This window comes from Aegilops tauschii, chromosome 3 (genome assembly GCF_002575655.3).
Source record: "Aegilops tauschii subsp. strangulata cultivar AL8/78 chromosome 3, Aet v6.0, whole genome shotgun sequence".
NCBI classification, from domain to species: domain Eukaryota; kingdom Viridiplantae; phylum Streptophyta; class Magnoliopsida; order Poales; family Poaceae; genus Aegilops; species Aegilops tauschii.
Genome location: NC_053037.3, coordinates 468,447,816 through 468,467,147, shown reverse-complemented (window position 1 = coordinate 468,467,147; position 19,332 = coordinate 468,447,816). Strand labels below are relative to the sequence as shown.

At 40.5% G+C, this 19,332-nt stretch overlaps 1 protein-coding gene across 3 annotated transcripts; it reads right to left on the bottom strand.

The window, feature by feature from the left end:
• Positions 1 to 12,292: 12,292 nt before the first annotated feature.
• LOC109758371 (GDSL esterase/lipase LTL1) lies at positions 12,293 to 19,027 on the bottom strand. Of its 3 annotated transcripts, none has more exons than XR_006672371.2 (10): positions 18,682 to 19,027; positions 18,413 to 18,598; positions 17,688 to 17,815; positions 17,344 to 17,586; positions 15,653 to 15,712; positions 15,193 to 15,284; positions 14,992 to 15,108; positions 14,730 to 14,795; positions 13,782 to 14,138; positions 12,293 to 12,817 (listed from the first exon to the last, which is right to left on the bottom strand). XR_006672371.2 is itself a non-coding variant. In XM_045235022.2 (6 exons), exons 3-6 carry the CDS (start codon positions 17,766 to 17,768, stop codon positions 15,705 to 15,707), a joined length of 423 nt encoding a protein of 140 aa, XP_045090957.1. In that variant the 5' UTR covers positions 17,769 to 17,815; positions 18,413 to 18,598; positions 18,682 to 19,027; the 3' UTR covers positions 15,657 to 15,704. The 3 variants fall into 3 exon arrangements, 1 of the variants encoding a protein (XP_045090957.1); XR_012205323.1 differs by having other exon boundaries at positions 14,759 to 14,795; XM_045235022.2 differs by lacking the exons at positions 12,293 to 12,817; positions 13,782 to 14,138; positions 14,730 to 14,795; positions 14,992 to 15,108; positions 15,193 to 15,284 and adding an exon at positions 16,611 to 16,701 and having other exon boundaries at positions 15,657 to 15,712.
• Positions 19,028 to 19,332: the final 305 nt, after the last annotated feature.

The window sequence follows — 19,332 nt, the reverse complement described above, 5'->3', positions numbered from 1 at the left end:
TCCAGCCACATATCAAATTATCAATGTAGCGAACACGAATCAAACCAACATGATGAAAGTGATATGATGAAAATCCCGTGTACCCTCAAGAACGCTTTGCTTATCATAAGAGACCATTCTGGCTTGTCCTTTGCCACAAAAGGATTGGGCTACCTTGCTGCACTTTATTTACCGTCACCGTTACTTGCTCGTTACAAATTATCTTGCTATCAAACTATCTGTTACCGACAATTTCAGTGCTTGCAGAGAATACCTTGCTGAAAACCACTTGTCATTTCCTTCTGCTCCTCGTTGGGTTCGACACTCTTACTTATCGAAAGGAATATGATTGATCCCCTATACTTGTGGGTCATCAAGGCTATTTTCTGGCACCGTTGCCGGGAGTGAAGCGCTCTTGGTAAGTGGAAATTGGTAAGGAAAAATTATTACTACGTGCTGAAATTTATCGTCATTTCTACTATGGAGAACAATCCTTTGAGGGGTTTGTTCGGGGTATCTTCACCTCGACTGGAACCACAATTAATTTCCCCTCAACCTACTGCACCTACTAAAAATATTGGTTATGAAATTCCTTCGGGTATGATAGAACAACTGCTAGCTAATACTTATGCAGGAGATGGAACTGAACATCCTGATATGCACTTGATATATGTAGATGAAATTTGTGGATTATTTAAGCTTGTAGGTTTACCCGGAGATGAAGCTAAGAAGAAGGTTTTCCCTTTTTCCCGGACATGAAGCTAAGATGATATTGGATCTTGGAACTGGAATCGATTGAAATTGGAATTCCACCAAAAAAAAATCCTATGCATCTAGTTCATCGTGATCAGAATTACATATATAATTTTTAGCCTCGTGAAGGAGAAAGTATCTCTCTAGCTTGGGGGAGGCTTAAGTCAATGTTATATTCATGCCCCAATCATGAGCTATCAAGAGAAATTATTATGCAGAATTTTTATGCTCGGCTTTCTCGTGATGATCAATCCATGCTCGATACTTCTTGTACTGGTTCTTTTATGAAGAAGACTATTGAATTCAGGTGGGATCTTTTAGAAAGAATTAAATGCAGCTCTGAAGATTGGGAACTCAACGAAGGTAAAGAGTCAGGTATTAAGCTTAAGTTTGATTGTGTTAAATCTTTTGTGAATACCAATGCTTTTCACAAGTTTAGCACTAAATATGGACTTGACTCTGAGACAGTAGCATCTTTCTATGAATCATTTGCTACTCATGTTGATCTCCCCAAGGAGAAGTGGTTTAAATATCATCCACCTATTAAAGAAGAAATTAAAGAACCGGTTATAGCTAAAGACATTTACAATGTTGACCGAGTTATTCCTACTGCTTATATTGAAAAACCACCTTTCCCTATATTAGGATAAAGGAACATGCTAAGGTCTCAACCGTGGTCAATAAAAGTAATATTAGAGCACCTAAACCTGCTGAACAAATTAAAGTAGAACCTAGTGTTGCTATGATTAAAGATCTCTTGGCACAAAATATAGATGGACGTGTTATTTGCTTCTGTGATGAAGCTGCTAGAATTGCTAAACCAGATGAAAAAGATAAGCATAGACCTGTTGTTGGCATGTATGTTGTCTCAGTCAAAATAGGAGATCATTGTTATCATGGCTTATGTGACTTAGGTGCTAGCGTGAGTGCTATTCCTTTTACCTTATACCAAGAAATTATGAATGATATAGCACCCGCTGAAATAGAAGACATAGATGTTGCTATTAAACTTGCCAATAGAGACACCATCACACCACTTGGGATTGTTAGAGATGTTGAAGTCTTGTGTGGGAAAATAAAATACCCTACTGATTTTCTAGTTCCTGGTTCCCCACAAGATGACTTTTGTCCCATTATCTTTGGTAGGCCTTTCTTGAACACTGTCAATGCTACTATAGATTGTCTTAAACAAACTGTCAGCGTTCGCTTTGGTGATGAGTCTCGTGAATTTAATTTTTCCAAGTTTAATAGGTAACCTCATAAGAAAGAATTACCTAATAAGGATGAAATAATTGGTCTTGCTTCTATTGTCGTGCCTCCTACTGATCCGCTAGAACAATATTTGCTTGACCATGAAAACGATATGCATATGCATGAAAGAAATGAAATAGATAAAATCTTCTTTGAACAACGACCTCTGCTTAAACATAATTTGCCTATTGAAACTTTAGGAGGACCTCCTCTGCCTAAAGGTGATCATGTGTTTGAACTAAAACAATTGCCATACACTTTGAAATATGCTTATCTTGATGAGAAAAAGATATATCCTGTTATTATTAGTGCTAACCTTTCAGAACATGAAGAAGAAAGATTATTGAAAATTCTGAAGAAACACCGAGCTGCTATTGGATATACTCTTGATGATCTTAAGGGCATTATGATACGTCTCCAATGTATCTATAATTCTTGAGTGTTCCATGCTATTATATTATCCGTTTTGGATGTTTTATATGCATTAATATGCTATTTTATATTATTTTTGGGACTAACCTACTGACCTAGAGCCCAGTGCCAGTTTTTGTTTTTTCCTTGTTTTTGAGCTTCGCAGAAAAGGAATACTAAACGGAGTCCAAACGGAATAAAACTTCACGATGATTTTTCTTGGACCAGAAGACACCCAGGGGACTTGGAGTGTAAGTCACAAGAGCCACGAGGCGGCGGCAAGGGTGGAGTGCGCGCCCCCTACCTTGTGGGCCCCTCGGTGACTCTCTGACCTAGATCTTCCTCCTATATATTCACATATATCCCAAAACCCTCAGAAGCATCCACGAAAATACTTTTCCACCGCCGCAACCTCCTGTTCCTGTGAGATCCCATCTTGGGGCCCTTTTCCGGCATCCTGCCAGAGAGGGATTCGATCACGGTGGGCATCTACATCAACTCTATTGCCCTTCCGAGGAAGCGTGAGTAGTTTACCTCAGACCTACAGGTCCATAGCTAGTAGCTAGATGGCTTCTTCTCTCTCTTTGATTCTCAATACCATGTTCTCCTCGATGTTCTTGGAGATCTATCCGATGTAATCTTCTTTTGTGGTGTGTTTGTCGAGATCCGTTGAATTGTGGATTTATGACCAGCTTATCTATGAATATTATTTGAATCTTCTCTGAATTCTTATATGCATGATTTGATATCTTCGTATTTCTCTTCGAATTATCATTTGGTTTGGCCAACTAGATTGGTCTTTCTTGCAATGAGAGAGGTGTTAGCTTTGGGTTCAATCTTGCATGATTTCAGCCAGTGACAAAGTAGGGGTAGCGAGACACGTATTGAATTGTTGCCATCAAGGATAAAAAGATGGGGTATTCATCATATTGCTTGAGTTTATTCCTCTACATCATGTCATCTTACTTAAGGCGTTACTCCGTTCTTTATGAAGTTAATACTCTAGATGCATGCTGGATAGTAGTCGATGTGTGGAGTAATAGTAGTAGATGCAGGCAGGAGTCGGTCTACTCAACACGGACATGATGCCTATATTTCATAATCATTGCCTTGGATATCGTCATAACTTTGCGCTTTTCTATCAATTGCTCCACAGTAATTTGTTCACCCACCGTATTATTTGCCTTCATGAGAGAAGCCTCTAGTGAAACCTATGGCCCCCGAGTCTATTTTCCATCATATTAGTTTCCGATCTACTATTTTGCAATCTTTTATTTTCAGATCTATAAACCACAAAACCCAAAAATATTTTATCTTTTGTTTAGTTTTATCTATCTCTATCAGATCTCACCTTTGCAAGTGACCGTGAAGGGATTGACAACCCCTTTATCGCGTTGGGTGCAAGTGTTTGATTGTTTGTGTAGGTGCATCTATTGGGGACTTGCGCATTTCTCCTACTGGATTGATACCTTGGTTCTTAACTGAGGGAAATACTTATCTCTACCGTGCTGCATCACCCTTTCCTCTTCAAGGGAAAAACCAACGCAAGCTCAAGAAGTAGCAAGAAGAATTTCTGGCGCCGTTGCCGGGGAGATTTACGCCAAGTCAAGACTAGTCTCCCGTCAACTTGCCAATTTCTGGCGCCGTTGCCGGGGAGATCTATGTCAAGCCTACCAAGTACCCATAATAAAACTCTCATCTCTTGCATTACATTATTCGCCATTTGCCTCTCGTTTTCCTCTCCCCCAGTTCTAAAATGATTTTCAAAAAGATTTGCCTTTTTATTTGCCTTCTTTTCGTTTGCCCTTTATGTCTTACTTGGTTTGTTTGTTTGCTTGCTGGGCATAATTGTGTATTTATTGAAATTCTGAAACAAAAAGTTTATGGATCCTCATCCACTTGCTAATCTTTTTAAGAGATCCAATTATGATGAACCAATTGCTAGTGAGTTGAGTGCACTAGATTATCTTTATGAGGTTTTGCTTGAAATTCGTGAATCTGAAAATTGTGATGAAGTGTTGAAAAAAGAAAATTATAAAGTGATTCACGATAGCTCCTTGAATGAAAAGCATGATTGCAATGATGTTATTATAAATTCTATTAATGTCAATTGTGTTAATGATATGCAAAACCCTAAGCTTGGGGATGCTAATTTTGCTATGTCTACTACCTGTTGCAATGATCATGATTGGGGTGATTCTTCTTATGATCTTGAAAATTTATTTAAGCCCCATGATGAATATAAGATTGATAATAATGTTTGCAATAATATTGAAAGTGGGTTTGGAAGAGTGTCAACTTTAGATCCCACATATTTGGAGAATGTTCAATCTTATGAAATTTTTGATAAAAGTGGGTTCGGAGAAGTCATGACTTTAGTTAATGTTAATCCCACTATTTTGGAAGAGTGTCAACTTCGCATGCATGCGGATCGTCTTGAGAGTATGTTATGTGATAACTATATTGTTGAATTTTCTTATGATCCTACTTGTAATTTTTATGAGAGAGGAAAATATGGTTGTAGAAATTTGCATGTTACTAAATTACCTCTCTTCATGTTGAGATTGCTATTGTCTCTTTCTTCTTCCTTGCATATGCTAGTTTTTGCTTGCCTTGATAATTTGTTTGCTTATAAAATGCCTATGCATAGGAAATATGTTAGACTTAGACGTGTTTGTCACATGTTTTATGATGCTCTCTTTGTGCTTCAGTTCTTCTCTTTTATGTGAGCATCATTGAAATTATCAATGCCTAGCTAGGGGCGTTAAACAATAGCACTTGTTGGGAGGTAACCAATTTTACTTTTGTTCTTGCTTTTTGCTTCTATTTTTTTGAATAAATTTTTCATCTAGCCTCTGGTTAGATGTTTTTTGGTGTTTCGATTAGTGTTTGTGCCAAGTAAGACCTTTGGGATGGCTTACGGTGATAGTTGATTTGATCTTGCTGAAAAACAGAAACTTTTGCGCCCAGTAAAATAATTTTCATAATTCACAGAAGTGTGCTTTTGATCTGAATTTCTTACACAAGATTGATACACAAATTGCCTAGGTTGTCCTAGGTTTTTAGAATTTTTGGAGTTACAGAAGTATTCGAAGTTTTCAGATTGCTACAGACCGTTCTATTTTTGACAGATTCAGTTTTTCTTGTGTTGTTTGCTAATTTTGATGAATCTATCACTAGTACAACGAGCTCCTAAAGAAACGGTTTTTAACCCCTTTCGGCGACGACATTTGGAATCGTCGCCAAATGAGTGTGGGTGATAGGGGGTCCTTCCCACACGCCCCAGAAACCGTCGGGGATATGCCCTCCTGGCACACACGTTTGACAAAATGAGGCCGTGTGCGACCGGCGAGCGCTCAAATATGGAAATATGTACAGTAGAGCTAAAAAAATACAATTATACAGCAAAATTGTTTCCGGTCGCAAGTACATCCCACATAGTCAGTCCCCGCTAAACGTTTCCATTCGTATGCACATCCCACACATTCGCTCCAAGGAAAACGTTTCCGTTCACAGGTACATCACACACAATTTTTCCCGTTAAATCACTTGCGTTATTGAATATATCACACACGGTCCATGGAAGAAATTGTGTGGCAAAGGATGTCCATCACACACAGTTTTCATGTGGTAAACGTTTGCGCAAGGTGGACTAACGCAAACAATTTTCAAGAGAAAGTCGTGTGCGATTGTTCATTGATCCAACACGGTTTATTCCTAGAAACTGTGTGCGTTGCCTGAGGTCATCACCCATGGTATTTTTTCAACAACCGTTTGCAATAGCAAGACCCAATTAGCAGGCTAATTCGCCACTAGCAGGCTAATTATCCAATTATTCATAATCCATTTATTAATCTAATTGATAGTTCATATTAAGCACACAATATATTTTATTTTCATAATTGAAATACATCAGAGTACAACACATATAGCTTCAGCAGTCAGCTACCCCATTACACAACTACACCAGGACCAAGTTTCACATGCAAAATCTATAACCTTTCGAAATTAGCATCATAGACGGTATATAGACAGATGTATCTCATCTAGAAAACTGCTGAAGCAGAAGGCGAATATTGATCCTTCATTGATGTTGAAGGTCTTTGTAACTTTAGGCCAGTGCCTGTGGATGATTGACCGTCCATCCTTCGTCCTCTTCAGGAACACTTCAATATTGAACCGTGGGTGTTGTATTAATACCTTCCTCGCCTCCTGACCATACAGGTGGTTTGAGAGGTAATCATCAGTGAACTGCTTTGGAAAGGCCTGAAAACAAGGATGTGCATAAATATCTTCTCTATATTGGAAATGGGGCAAAGGAATAAAAAAGGCAAGGTATAATAGTTAGTACCATCCTGTAGTGAACTGATGTCTTCTTCATTGTGCAGACAAAGATCTTGTTGTTTTTTGTCGCTAATTTCTTTATCCTAACAATCTTTCTGAGTTTCTTGACTTGACTGATATTCATGGACACCTCATTTCCCCATATGCAAAAGGGTCGAACAGTGGGTCAAAACCTCTGACAGCAGGTCCTACATGTGCAAGACCAAATTGTTAAAAACCTAAATATTAGAATGGTTCCTGCAATTGCACAATAATGTGCTATTAGACAACGGACCATGCACGTGCTAACCTCGATTGTAAACCTCAGTGCTTCCCATTGTTTCCCTGCAACACATATAAGGTAGTTAGTCATCAGGTTAAGTAAGGGTTCGCATGCTATCAGTAAAATATGTTGATGAAAAATAATCACATTGCAGATTCATCAGATTAATTCAAGCCACACGGAAAACCCATTTATCCAAACCAAGCATGATTAAGAACTAGGAAATATAGCACCTGTATATGTTTCTCATGTATTAAGTGCAGCCAAATTCGATTTATTCCTCACATGCACAACAATACAAAATTCTACCCATAACAATTGGACATCGCATTGCAGAATTGAACCAAGCAGTTAACTAAACACCACAACAAATGAACCAAACATTAACTGAGCACCACATTGCACAATATAACATACTCCTAATTGAAGATCAGACAGTTAACCAAACAGTTAACTACAGCCAATTGTAGCAATTGTATTTGTTTCTCATGTATTGACTACAGCCAAATTCAATTTATTCCTTACATGGTATACAATAACAGAATGCACCCAGAATTTTGTAAAGATAAATTCGATTTATTTCTCACATGGAAGACAATACAAAATTGCAGCCTGAAGAATTGAACATCACATTTGCAGAATTGAACAGAACAGTTAACTGAAGACGACAACTAATTAACAAAACAGTTAATAAGTGAGCACCACACTGCACGACATATAGAACATATACACTAGAGCAACAGATTGCATGGTAAAATTAGATAGCACAATTCACTAGAATTTGTGAAGGAAAGGCAGGAGCAGCACATGCGACGGGTAAACCGAGCATGCTTAACCGGTGTAGCTAGCAAATGGCAAAGTGCTCCTTCAAGATATGTGGATCGGCACGAATGGCAGCCATCGCGACCTCATCCGCGCGTGCGGCTGCGATTTGCTTCTCCGCTGCCAAATGCTCCTTGAGGTCATGTCTATACTGCATGCACCATGGCTTAGGCCGGTGCTTATTTGGTGGAGGGGTCGGTGATTTGGGTGGAAGGTGCCGCGCTCGCGCCGGCGGTTGGGGCATGTGGGATGTGGAAGGAGGAGGAGGATGGGGGTCGGGTGTGGATTACCTGCCTGGATAGGCGAGGCCGAGGAGCGTGAAGGAGGGTTGCCGGCGAGGAGGCGGCGGCGCTGCAAGCAAGGAGTGAAGGTCTCAACTTGGAAAGGAAGGCGGAAAGAGGGGAAATGTGGCTTTTGGTAAGAGGGAGGGGGCGGGGAGGTAGATATTTCCGCGGAAGCCGAAAATTTTGAATTGCTTCAGCCAAAAAACTGGCGCACACAGTGTCATCAGACACGGTCCCTTATTCCGAACTGTGTACGATATGTGAACATCACAAACGATTTAGATAGCTTAACCCGTGTGTGTTGAGTTTGAACGTCAAAAATTTTGGTTTGAATTTCCCTGGTTATAGTGGTCATCCACGTCATTGCACAATTTGGGTACACAAAGGAGACTAACTTCTTAATCGAGCAAGTTCAGCAATTAAACAGAGCTAGCTGACCTAAACATTACTCTAACAAATAAATACCGGCGCTCTTAATTAAACAAAACAAAGAGTAGTACTACGACTGCTGCTCGTCGATCTCCGCCGCCGCCTCCATGTCCAGCTCGCGCTCGACGGTCTCCTGGGGAAGCGGCTCCATGGCGTCAATTGCACCATACCCGGCAAGCATCTCGCCATCCGCGTCCGCCATATCTTTGGTATAGGCCACCACGAGCTGGGCGTGGGCGGCCGTGATATGGGCTCTGGCGGGCTCCGTCGTGGCAAGGTATGCCGCGCATGAACGGACGGTTGCTCGAACTCTCTCAGCGATTGCCAGCTCTTCGGCCGTGGGTTGCAGACAGTTGGGTACACCTTCTATCACAGATCCGAAGGCAAGACATTCGTTGCTTAGTATGGATCCTTTCTAGAGAAGGATTTTCTCTCGAAAGAAGTGAGTGGGAGGAAAGTAGAACTTGATGAGGTAACTGTACCTGCTCCCTTATTGGAAAGTAGTTCATCACAGAAATCTGTTCCTGTGACTCCTACACCAATTAGTGAGGAAGATAATGATGATGATCATGTAACTTTAGATCAAGTTACTACCAAACCTCGTAGGTAAACCAGAGTAAGATCCGCACCAGAGTGGTACGGTAATCCTGTTCTGGATGTTATGTTACTAGACCATGACGAACCTACGAACTATGAAGAAGCGATGGTGAGCCAAGATTCCGCAAAATGGCTTGAGGCCATGAAATCTGAGATGAGATCCATGTATGAGAACAAAGTATGGACTTTGATTGACTTGCCCAATGATCGGCGAGCCATTGAGATTAAATGGATCTTCAAGAGGAAGACGGACGCTGATAGTAGTGTTACTATCTACAAAGCTAGAATTTTCGCAAAAGGTTTTCGACAAGTTTAAGGTGTTGACTACGATGAGAGTTTCTCACCCGTATCTATGCTTAAGTCTGTCTGACTCATGTTAGCAATTGCCGCATTTTATGAAATCTGGCAAATGGATAAACAAAACTGCATTCCTTAATGGATTTATTAAAGAAGAGTTGTATATGATGCAACCAGAAGGTTTTGTCAATCCTAAAGGTGCTAACAAAATATGCAAGCTCCAGCGATCCATCTATGGACTGGTGCAAGTATCTCGGAGTTGGAATATACACTTTGATAAGTTGATCAAAGGATATAGTGTTATACAGACTTGCGGTGAAGCCTGTATTTACAAGAAAGTGAGTGGGAGCACTACAGCATTTCTGATAGGTATATGTGAATGACATATTGTTGATCGGAAATAATGTAGAATTATTCTGCAAAGCATAAAGGAGTGTTTGAAAGGAGTTTTTTCAAAGAAAGACCTCGGTGAAGCTGCTTACATATTGAGCATCAAGACCTATAGAGATAGATCAAGATGCTTGATAAGTTTTTTCAATGAGTACATACCTTAACAAGATTTTGAAGTAGTTCAAAATAGAACAGTCAAAGAAAGAGTTCTTGCCTGTGTTACAAGGTGTGAAATTGAGTAAGACTCAAAGCCCGACCACGGCAGAAGATAGAAAGAGAATGAAAGTCATTCCCTATGCCTTGGCCATAGGTTCTATAAAGTATGCCATGCTGTGTACCAGATCTATTGTATACCCTACACTGATTTTGGCAAGGGAGTACAATAGTAATCTAGGAGTAGATCACTGGACAACGGTCAAAATAATCCTTAGTGGAATAAGGATACGTTTCTCGATTATGGAAGTGACAAAAGGTTCGTCGTAAAGGGTTACGTCGATGCAAGTTTTGACACTAATCTAGATGACTCTAAGTCTCGGTTTAGATACATATTGAAAGTGGGAGCAATTAGCTAAAGTAGCTCCGTGCAGAGCATTGTAGACATAGAAATTTGCAAAATACTTACGGATCTAAATGTGACAGACCCGTTGACTAAAATTATCTCACAAGCAAAACATGATCACACCTTAGTACTCTTTGGGTGTTAATCACATAGCGATGTGAACTAGATTATTGACTCTAGTAAACCCTTTGAGTGTTGGTCACATAGAGATGTGAACTATGGGTGTTAATCACATTGTGATTATTGATGTTAAACCACATGGCAATGTGAACTAGATTATTGACTCTAGTGCAAGTGGGAGACTGAAGGAAATATGCCCTAGAGGCAATAATAAAGTATTATATATTTCCTTATATCATGATAAATGTTTATTATTCATGCTAGAATTGTATTAACCGGAAACATAATACATGTGTGAATATATAGACAAACAGAGTGTCACTAGTATGCCTCTACTTGACTAGCTCGTTAATCAAAGATGGTTATGTTTCCTAGCCATAGACATAAGTTGTCATTTGATTAACGAGATCACCTCATTAGGAGAATGACGTGATTGACTTGACCCATTCCGTTAGCTTAGCACTCGATCGTTTAGTATGTTGCTATTGCTTTCTTCATGACTTATACGTGTTCCTATGACTATGAGATTATGCAACTCCCGTTTACCGGAGGAACACTTTGTGTGCTACCAAATGTCACAACGTAACTGGGTGATTATAAAGGTGCTCTACAGGTGTCTCCAAAGGTACTTGTTGGGTTGGCGTATTTCGAGATTAGGATTTGTCACTCCAATTGTCGGAGAGGTATCTCTGGGCCCACTCGGTAATGCACATCACTATAAGCCTTGCAAGCATTGTGACTAATGAGTTAGTTGCGGGATGATGTGTTACGGAACGAGTAAAGAGACTTGCCGGTAACGAGATTGAACTAGGTATCGAGATACCGACGATCAAATCTCGGGCAAGTAACATACCGGTGACAAAGGGAACAACGTATGTTGTTATGCGGTCTGACCGATAAAGATCTTCGTAGAATATGTGGGAGCCAATATGGGCATCCAGGTCCCGTTATTGGTTATTGACCGGAGACGTGTCTCGGTCATGTCTACATAGTTCTCGAACCCGTAGGGTCCGCACGCTTAACGTTACGATGACAATTTTATTGAGTTTTGATGTACCGAAGGAGTTCGGAGTCCCAGATGAGATCGGGGACATGACGAGGAGTCTCAAAATGGCCAAGACGTAAAGATCGATATATTGGATGACTATATTCAGACTTCAGAAAGGTTCCGAGTGATTCGGTTATTTTTCGGAGTACCGGAGAGTTACGGGAATACGTATTGGGCCTTATTGGGCCATACGGGAAAGAAGAAAAAGGGCCTCAAGGGTGGCCGCAGCCCTCCCCTTGGTCTGGTCCGAATTGGACTAGGGAAGGGGGGCGCCCCCTTCCTTCCTTCTCTTTTTCCCTTCCTCTTTTCCTATTCCATATGGGAGGTGGAATCCTACTAGGACTAGTACAATGCCCGTGCGTTGCCACGGGCCTTTTAATTTTTTTTCTGATTGCATACATAAGCTATGCACTTCCAATTTCACATGTATAGGAAAAATTTACAGTAACAATCGAAAAATGTACTTGATGCAATGTATTTTCATTATTCCACTTCACTTACATCTCCTAAAATATCAGGAATATTGTCTTCAGCTTCCTTCGCACAGTACTTGAGCAATTATAGTAAAAAAATCTCCGTTGACTTGTAACCATCTTACATGAGTACTTCATGCAGTTAGCATGAAGATTTCACATGAAAATGTAAGAACGTGCAAACATAGAGTACTCAACTTGTAAATTGGATGGACCAATTTTTTACCATTCCATGAGAGCATATTAAAATCAAAAACAAAATAACTCAACACATTAATGGAATAAATAAATATTTATTATCTCGATTATAATGATGATAAATAATTGTATGTATCTTGAATATAAAAATAGAATAGACAAAAATGAACAGCCTCCCGCAAAAAGGAAAAGCCACTCCTCGCCTCTCACCACACAAGCACATCACACATCCCTTATCCCCGCCGCATAAGGCACAACATCTGCAACTCACATGGCGTAGTCTTCACCTTCTCTCCCTGCCACTGCGCCTCTTGTCCCATCACAACATGTCCCCCGGCTCCTCTCCCCACCAACCATCGCTTCCTTTCCCTGTCTATGGGTCGATCTGTAGCGTAGATAAGCGACTTGCTGGCCTAAATTCTATTGTCTGCATGCAATGGCTGATGGACCACGCCCGACCGAGGAAAGCAGCAAAGGGGCCATAGGTAACAGGCATCGACAACATCGGTGGAACCAGAAACAATGCCATCAAACATGAGCGACGACCTTGACCAAGCTCCATGTAGGTTAGTTCTTCCCCTTTCTTGTCATGTTTTCTCCCTGTTCTCAAATGAATTATTCATATATTCAACAAACGTAAAGAAAAATAATAATCTCACGTATATCTATCAAATAAAAATTGTGCAGCAAACTTGCAGTGAACTTTGCTGATAGTGAATTTAATTGCTTATATGATGAATGCAGAAAGAATTTCTAAGAGATAGTAACAACTGACATGAAGTAAATCCGGTAGTTCATTGTTGATTAGAAATATATGCTAATATGGCTCAGAGATGCAATAGAACAATGGAAGGGTTGCACTTGAAGATCAAATAGGACAACTCTGAGCAGTCTATGGTCACAAATTGTTTGGGCCCTAGATCTCAAGCATCAACTCTAACAGGAAGGGAATAAAGTGAACCAACTTCACAAGAAACAAAAATATTGGATTTCTATTTATATGATATGGGAGTCGTAGACAATTGACATGTGATGATATTTCATGCTTGTGATGTGGTAGATAAATGCATCTCCTCGTCATCTTTCTATTCCCCTCCCTATCTCACAATCGTTTCTTCCTCATGTGTTCCTCATGGGGCCAAGCATAATCATTGATATGAATAGACATTAAAATATCAAATCACTACAACCAACAACCCATCATCTGCTCCAAAATTGACCACAAGAAATAAACCAATTGCCAGAGACTGAAGTACAACCAAGGCTTCAGATTGCAAATAAAATAAAATAAAATGTGCTCCATTATTTTAGCTAAAATAACGGGAAAATGTATTATTAGTTTTTTTCGCATTGCCAGTGATGTATATGCTTGTAACATAATCACAGTCTCTTCAAAAATTAACATATCACTTCTCATTTTAGAAAGTTTTGAGTGTTACACGCATATAAATATAAGACTTAACTCAATTGCCAATAATGTGAGCTTGACAGAACTAATGGATAGTGTGATGCATTCCCCAATCATTGACTTTGAAATTTCAGAAATGGGAAGATTATAACTAACCAGTTGAAAGAAACTTCAGTCAAAGATGCCAGTACAACTCCACCGAAAAATGCTATGAGAGAACCTACTACCAGTAAATAAGGTGTCTGCAAGAACAAAACAACATAAGTATCTTTTTCTGCGTATTTCATTTGTCAGTGCGGACCACTTACGAAATCTTGAAATAAAATACCTGGCAAGGAAGAAGACAGAGAGTAGACAAGGGCACCATGGTGTGCGTCAAGGAGACAACCACCTTTCCCAAACTCAGTTTCCTGTTTGTGTGTCTCGAGCCTTCAGGGACAATGTTCTTTTTCCTTCCTCATTTAGTGCCAATAGCAGGTGGGTTGGCGTTTGATTGATGTGCCTCAGTTTCTTCTGGAAAAGCACATTGACTCAGCTTCAGCTTCACATGTAGTTAAGTGAAGAAGAAGAAGAAACGATAACACGCGGTATATATGTCCATACTTTAGTCAGTCAAAGTAATCTTTTTGAAAGTTTTGTTCAGCTATTGAATTTATAAGTCGAACATATATTATAACACTAAAAGCCTCTTCTGCTGCTCCATCAATAATAGTCCAGAAATAGCAAGCAAGTGAACAAAATACAGTGATGTGTGTGTAGATTGTCAGGATTCATCATTGCACATCATTTTTCTCTCGATACTACATATGCAAGCACATGATATTGATATGCCAACATTTCTGAATAAGCGCCATATTTTCAGCTTGCTAAAACTCAAAAAATACATAAGCTCGGAAAATGCATGAAGGAAAGAAAACTCAGAAAATACAGAAGTTCTAAAACATGCAGACTTGTTCATACTAAATCAGTACCCACGTTTACCCATCAATACTACCTGTTTATTTTGACGAACTGTCAAACCTATAAGGAATTTGTTTACTTCTATAAATTACAGAAATAACATTATGAAAGATGCATTTAGGTACAGAGTTATAGGTAACTAACATGAATTGGATCTTGTAGGCCCCTGTTACCTGTATATATCTGTCTCAAGTCTTAACAGCTCCAGCTCTTAGACAAACATAAAAACAATGTTAAATTCAAATGCCTTAAAAAACCACATGAATGAAATTTTGTATCGACGTGAACAACTATCAAGTCACACACCAAAAATGTCTATTACAGGATAGGAATTTTGTTTCTTCCCTCCAACCCCAATTGTAATCAAATTTTGACAAAAGAATGAATTACCACAGTGATCAATCACCTGAAGGACTTGAAATCACAGTGATCAATCCACATTCTTCCTCAGGTCTTTACTTTGAAACCGGGTTTGCCATGCTGCTTACAAAAGAGAAATGCTAGAAGCAGAAACTTCAGGTCTCTAGCAAGTCCAAAGTCAAACAAATTCAGAAGTTACTTCTAGTTCATTTCACTAACTAAGCCAAAACTAATCAAGGCAACTCACATGTGGGGAAATCCTCAAATTTTTGCAGTCCCAACTTAGAACTGAGAGAACTAAGTGAAAGTAGCACCTTTCTTCTACGCACCGCAACGGTCCTGTATGAAAGAAAAATAAGAGTGTCACTTGGCTTCACCATGTACCTATATTTTGTTAGCCCCGCAACGCAAGTTGAGAGGTGAGAGGTGATTCATTTTTCAAGAGAATTAGTCAAACTCTAATATCTTCACCATGTACTGAACTTTGTCGAGATGAGATGATTCAGTTGCCTAGTTTACAAAGGTTAGATGATCTGATTTGATCAATTTTCCACTTAAACTAAATATCATTAAACTTCCGTTCAACTAAGCAGGGTGACATTCTGGGAGGCGTGGTGAACTTTTCTTCAGAGGTAGTTTTATGTTTCTTGCTTTTCACCTCTGCATTTTGGGCACCACCCAAATATATTTAACAAGAAAATACTTACAGTACTAATGAGAACCATGCATGTTGAGTTTCCTTCTTCTAGGGGCCCAAGATTAGGTGCCTGCAAAATAAGTCCCAAACTAAGGTACAGTACGGAAACAAAATATCCAAAATCGTATTAAAAAATATGCTATAAAGCAGTGAATGCCAACACTCTGTTCTACCCTTTTCGTAATCAAGAAAAGCACCAACAGAGCACGAAGCCAAGTAATGCATAGCAGATGAGTACGTGGTCCTAGAAATGACAATACCTTTACAATTTAAAATCAAAGATATCAAGAACGTGTTCTGTCTACAAGTACATATGCACTTTAATTGCTTACTTCTAGGCTTCGGCATGTAATCTATTTCCAGGAACCTCGTTCAGCTAGCAAGATTTCTCACACGATATTATTTTTTATAACCATATAGACTCAGTAACAATCAAAGTCAAAGAATGGTTGCCTGTGGTGGACAATCACAGTAACAAGATTTCTAGACTCAGTAACAATATTGTCAAGCATCCGAGTATCTTTGTTTTGATAATCAGGATACATGTGGTGGATAAACAGGTGCAGGAGCTCATTATTTAGGTGAGTGCAGATTTTCAAGTATCAGCACAAGAAACTCTTCTGTTGTAATACACTCTAGCTATGCCTGAAACAAATAGGATTATTGGAATGGTTTGCTCAACAAATTGTTACCCGAGTATTCACCTTTGTCTATTTTGAACAAATGGGTTGGATAGATTAGTTAGTATTGCGTCAATGAAAATAAGATCACATGTGAAGAAAATAATATTCAAACCTTCTTTCTCCGACACTATGAGAAATTTAGCTCTCTGACATATATAGATGAATGCATTATGAGAAAGTTTATCCCAACCATGAGAGATTGAGATTTACTCAATAGGATAGCTAAAACTTATAAGCAACCATTTTAGAAATGTAATAAAGACCTAAAGTGCACTCTCAAGTTACCTTTACCATAGTTTCTACAGAGGCCAATCCAATACCTCCCTGAATTGTTTAGCCCAGCACTGCTGGCCTCTTTTCCTTCATCCATATCACCCTGCAATGTAGGAAACTCCACTGAAATATTAAGATGTATATGAAAATCAGAATTCAAGCAGTTAGAATTTAGTAATGAACAATTAGGGTACTGCATAATATATTGCAATAGCTCATTAGGGTTAGGCCTCCGCAGTGAAGATGTCTCAGACAGTTACTCAAAGTGGCTATCAACCATGAATAAAATCGTTTCTCGCTTCATGGGCCAACTCTTACCAGAAACAGTGTGTGCTTCTGATTTCGGCGTGCAGAACACTACAGGCCGCGTGTCAGTTTATTGCTTGCTGAACATACCACCCAAATATGACTCCACTACAAAAATGACTTCAACGGTGCTACCACCCATCTCTCTCACCATCATATCAGGCAGGCAGGCGGGCAGGCAGTCTACAGACTCATCTCTTTCCACTACTGTTCTAGCCGGCATGCAGCAAACATTTCATTTCCCTGTCTAATTTTGGGAATTTTAGGTCTACCACTCTTGTGCACCATACTGACAAAATAGAAGACAAAAAACGTCCTGGCAATTTTTCACCTTGAATGCTAATCATGTTTTACAAATGCAATTATGTTTTGGAGCAGAAATATTGCATGTTTGGGAATTGATTAGTGGTAAGTAAGAGAAGAGGTTAATTATTATTACCGCGAGGACTTTCTTGTACTCGGAGATGATGAAGTGGACGTGGTCGTGGATCTCGAACTGCTGGGACCTGGCGGAGAAGGGCACCAGGTAGTAGTTGTTGACGAAGTCGTTGCCGCCAAGCGTGATGAGCACCAGCGACTGGCTCACGCGCTCCCTCGCCGCGTCCTCGCCGACGTACGCCGCTAGCCTCTGCTGGTAGTCCTGGAAGTTCTGCAGCTGCTGGGCGATCCTGATGATGTTCACCTGCACACGCACACATACAGCATTATTGTCATCTCCATTGCATTATTGTAGATACGTATACATGATTCGAGCATGTGTGTGTGCGTGCGCGTGGAGCTTACGAATTGCACGCCTGTGTCGTTGAGGATGCCGACGCCAGTGGACGCGAAGTTGGTGCCGACGAGCAGGTTCTCGCCGCGCATGTAGGGGCTCAGGTACGGCAGCGCGGGCTCTGCCCCGAGGTACTCGCCTGATCAAACATGTGGCAATGTCAAGAACTACTCTCCCAACCGAAAGAGAAATGGTGCAGCGGGGAGGATAACGTAGTGCAGGGCCGGTCCTGAGATTTCAGGGGCCCGGGGCTAGGTAACACAAAGGGGCCCTAATGCCACATAAAATATGAGCATTCATATTACCATTTTCTTGCCAAAAGATACTCCATACACTATAACCTATGTTGCAAACATGTGACCTATCGAAAAAACAAGATCATAAACAGTAAAGGTAAAAGTTGCTCGCTCTTGTGATCTTGTCATCGACACTTATATTTCGAATATTAGGTAAACAAGGTACACTTTCATGCCCACTCAAATTGTTATCATCCTAAAATTTTCACTTGTTTTTTTAAACATTAACTAAAGCTAATTCTGGTTTTTTTTAACATTAACTAAAGCTAATTCCTCGTAATTCGAAGCAGTTGTATCTATTCTAAAAACTGTCAAATTAGGAGCAGTCTTGCTAATTACTGGAGCAACGCATGGAAGTAGCAAACAACACATATGACAGATGAAATTATGAACACTACTGATTAAATAAAAAATGCAAAGCAAGGCAGGGAACAAGGTACCTGATCTGTACTCACGTGAATGGCTAGAAAATTAGAAATTGCAAGATCTTGTTGCTGCTTACAAGTCACCAACAAAAATCCATGTTCCTCTTTTTAAATCCCAGTGAACACGATTAATCAATCGGAGAGCGAGACAGACAGATGTAGGAGGATGACCAGCACGAACGAACGAATGATTTGAGAAGCCTGTAAAAGGAGGAACGGGATATGCACTACATAGGAAGTACAGTAGATGGGAATCCGTAAAACGCATTACAGCCAACACTCACAATTAGAGGAAGCGGACGCGAAGAGATGGAATAGAATCCAAGGAAACTGTGCGCGGCGTGCTGCCGTACTGCATGCGCCAAGATGAGAAATAATCGATCCATCACGAGGTCCTCGGCCAAGCGGCGGGGTCGTCGGCCAAGCGGCGACAGACGGAGTCCACGAGGCCCTTGCCTCGGCGCGCGTGGTAGGTTCCTGGAGGCGATCGATCACGACCGCAGGGCGCCGTACGCTTCGTCGCCGGTGACAAGCTTGGAGGGAAGAGAGGGATGGAGCGGCGGCGGTGGCGGGATGGATCTGCGGTGGCGAAGGGATGGAGGGCGGCGGCGAAGGGATCTGGTGTGCGAGTCGTGCGTGCGACTAGTCGCTCGAGGGCAGGAGGCCTCGCTCGTGCGATTCGTTCTCGGGGTTTTTTTTGCAGGTTTTTTTTATCGCTGGTTAATTTTCGTAGATTTTTTCTTCGTCGCTTGTCTCGGGCGCGATCGGTGGTTACGAAACGAGGAGCGCCGGGCCTGGTGGAGGACTCGGTACGTGGTTTTTTCGGTTCATAGCGGGTCAGCGTGAGGTGGGAGGAGGTACCAAAAAATGTACCAAAATAAACCGAGTGAGGTGGGACGAAAATAAACCTGGAACGGAGACTACCAACTGAGACA

Excerpts from the sequence above, each read along its gene's own strand:
- LOC109758371 (XM_045235022.2), bottom strand. The coding sequence starts at position 17,768 with ATGCGCGGCGAGAACCTGCTCGTCGGCACCAACTTCGCGTCCACTGGC. Across the intron at positions 17,587-17,687 it reads ACGACACAGGCGTGCAATTC|GTGAACATCATCAGGATCGC; the intron begins GTAAGCTCCACG and ends GTGCGTGTGCAG. Across the intron at positions 16,702-17,343 it reads AGTACAAGAAAGTCCTCGCG|GGTGATATGGATGAAGGAAA; the intron begins GTAATAATAATT and ends CCTACATTGCAG.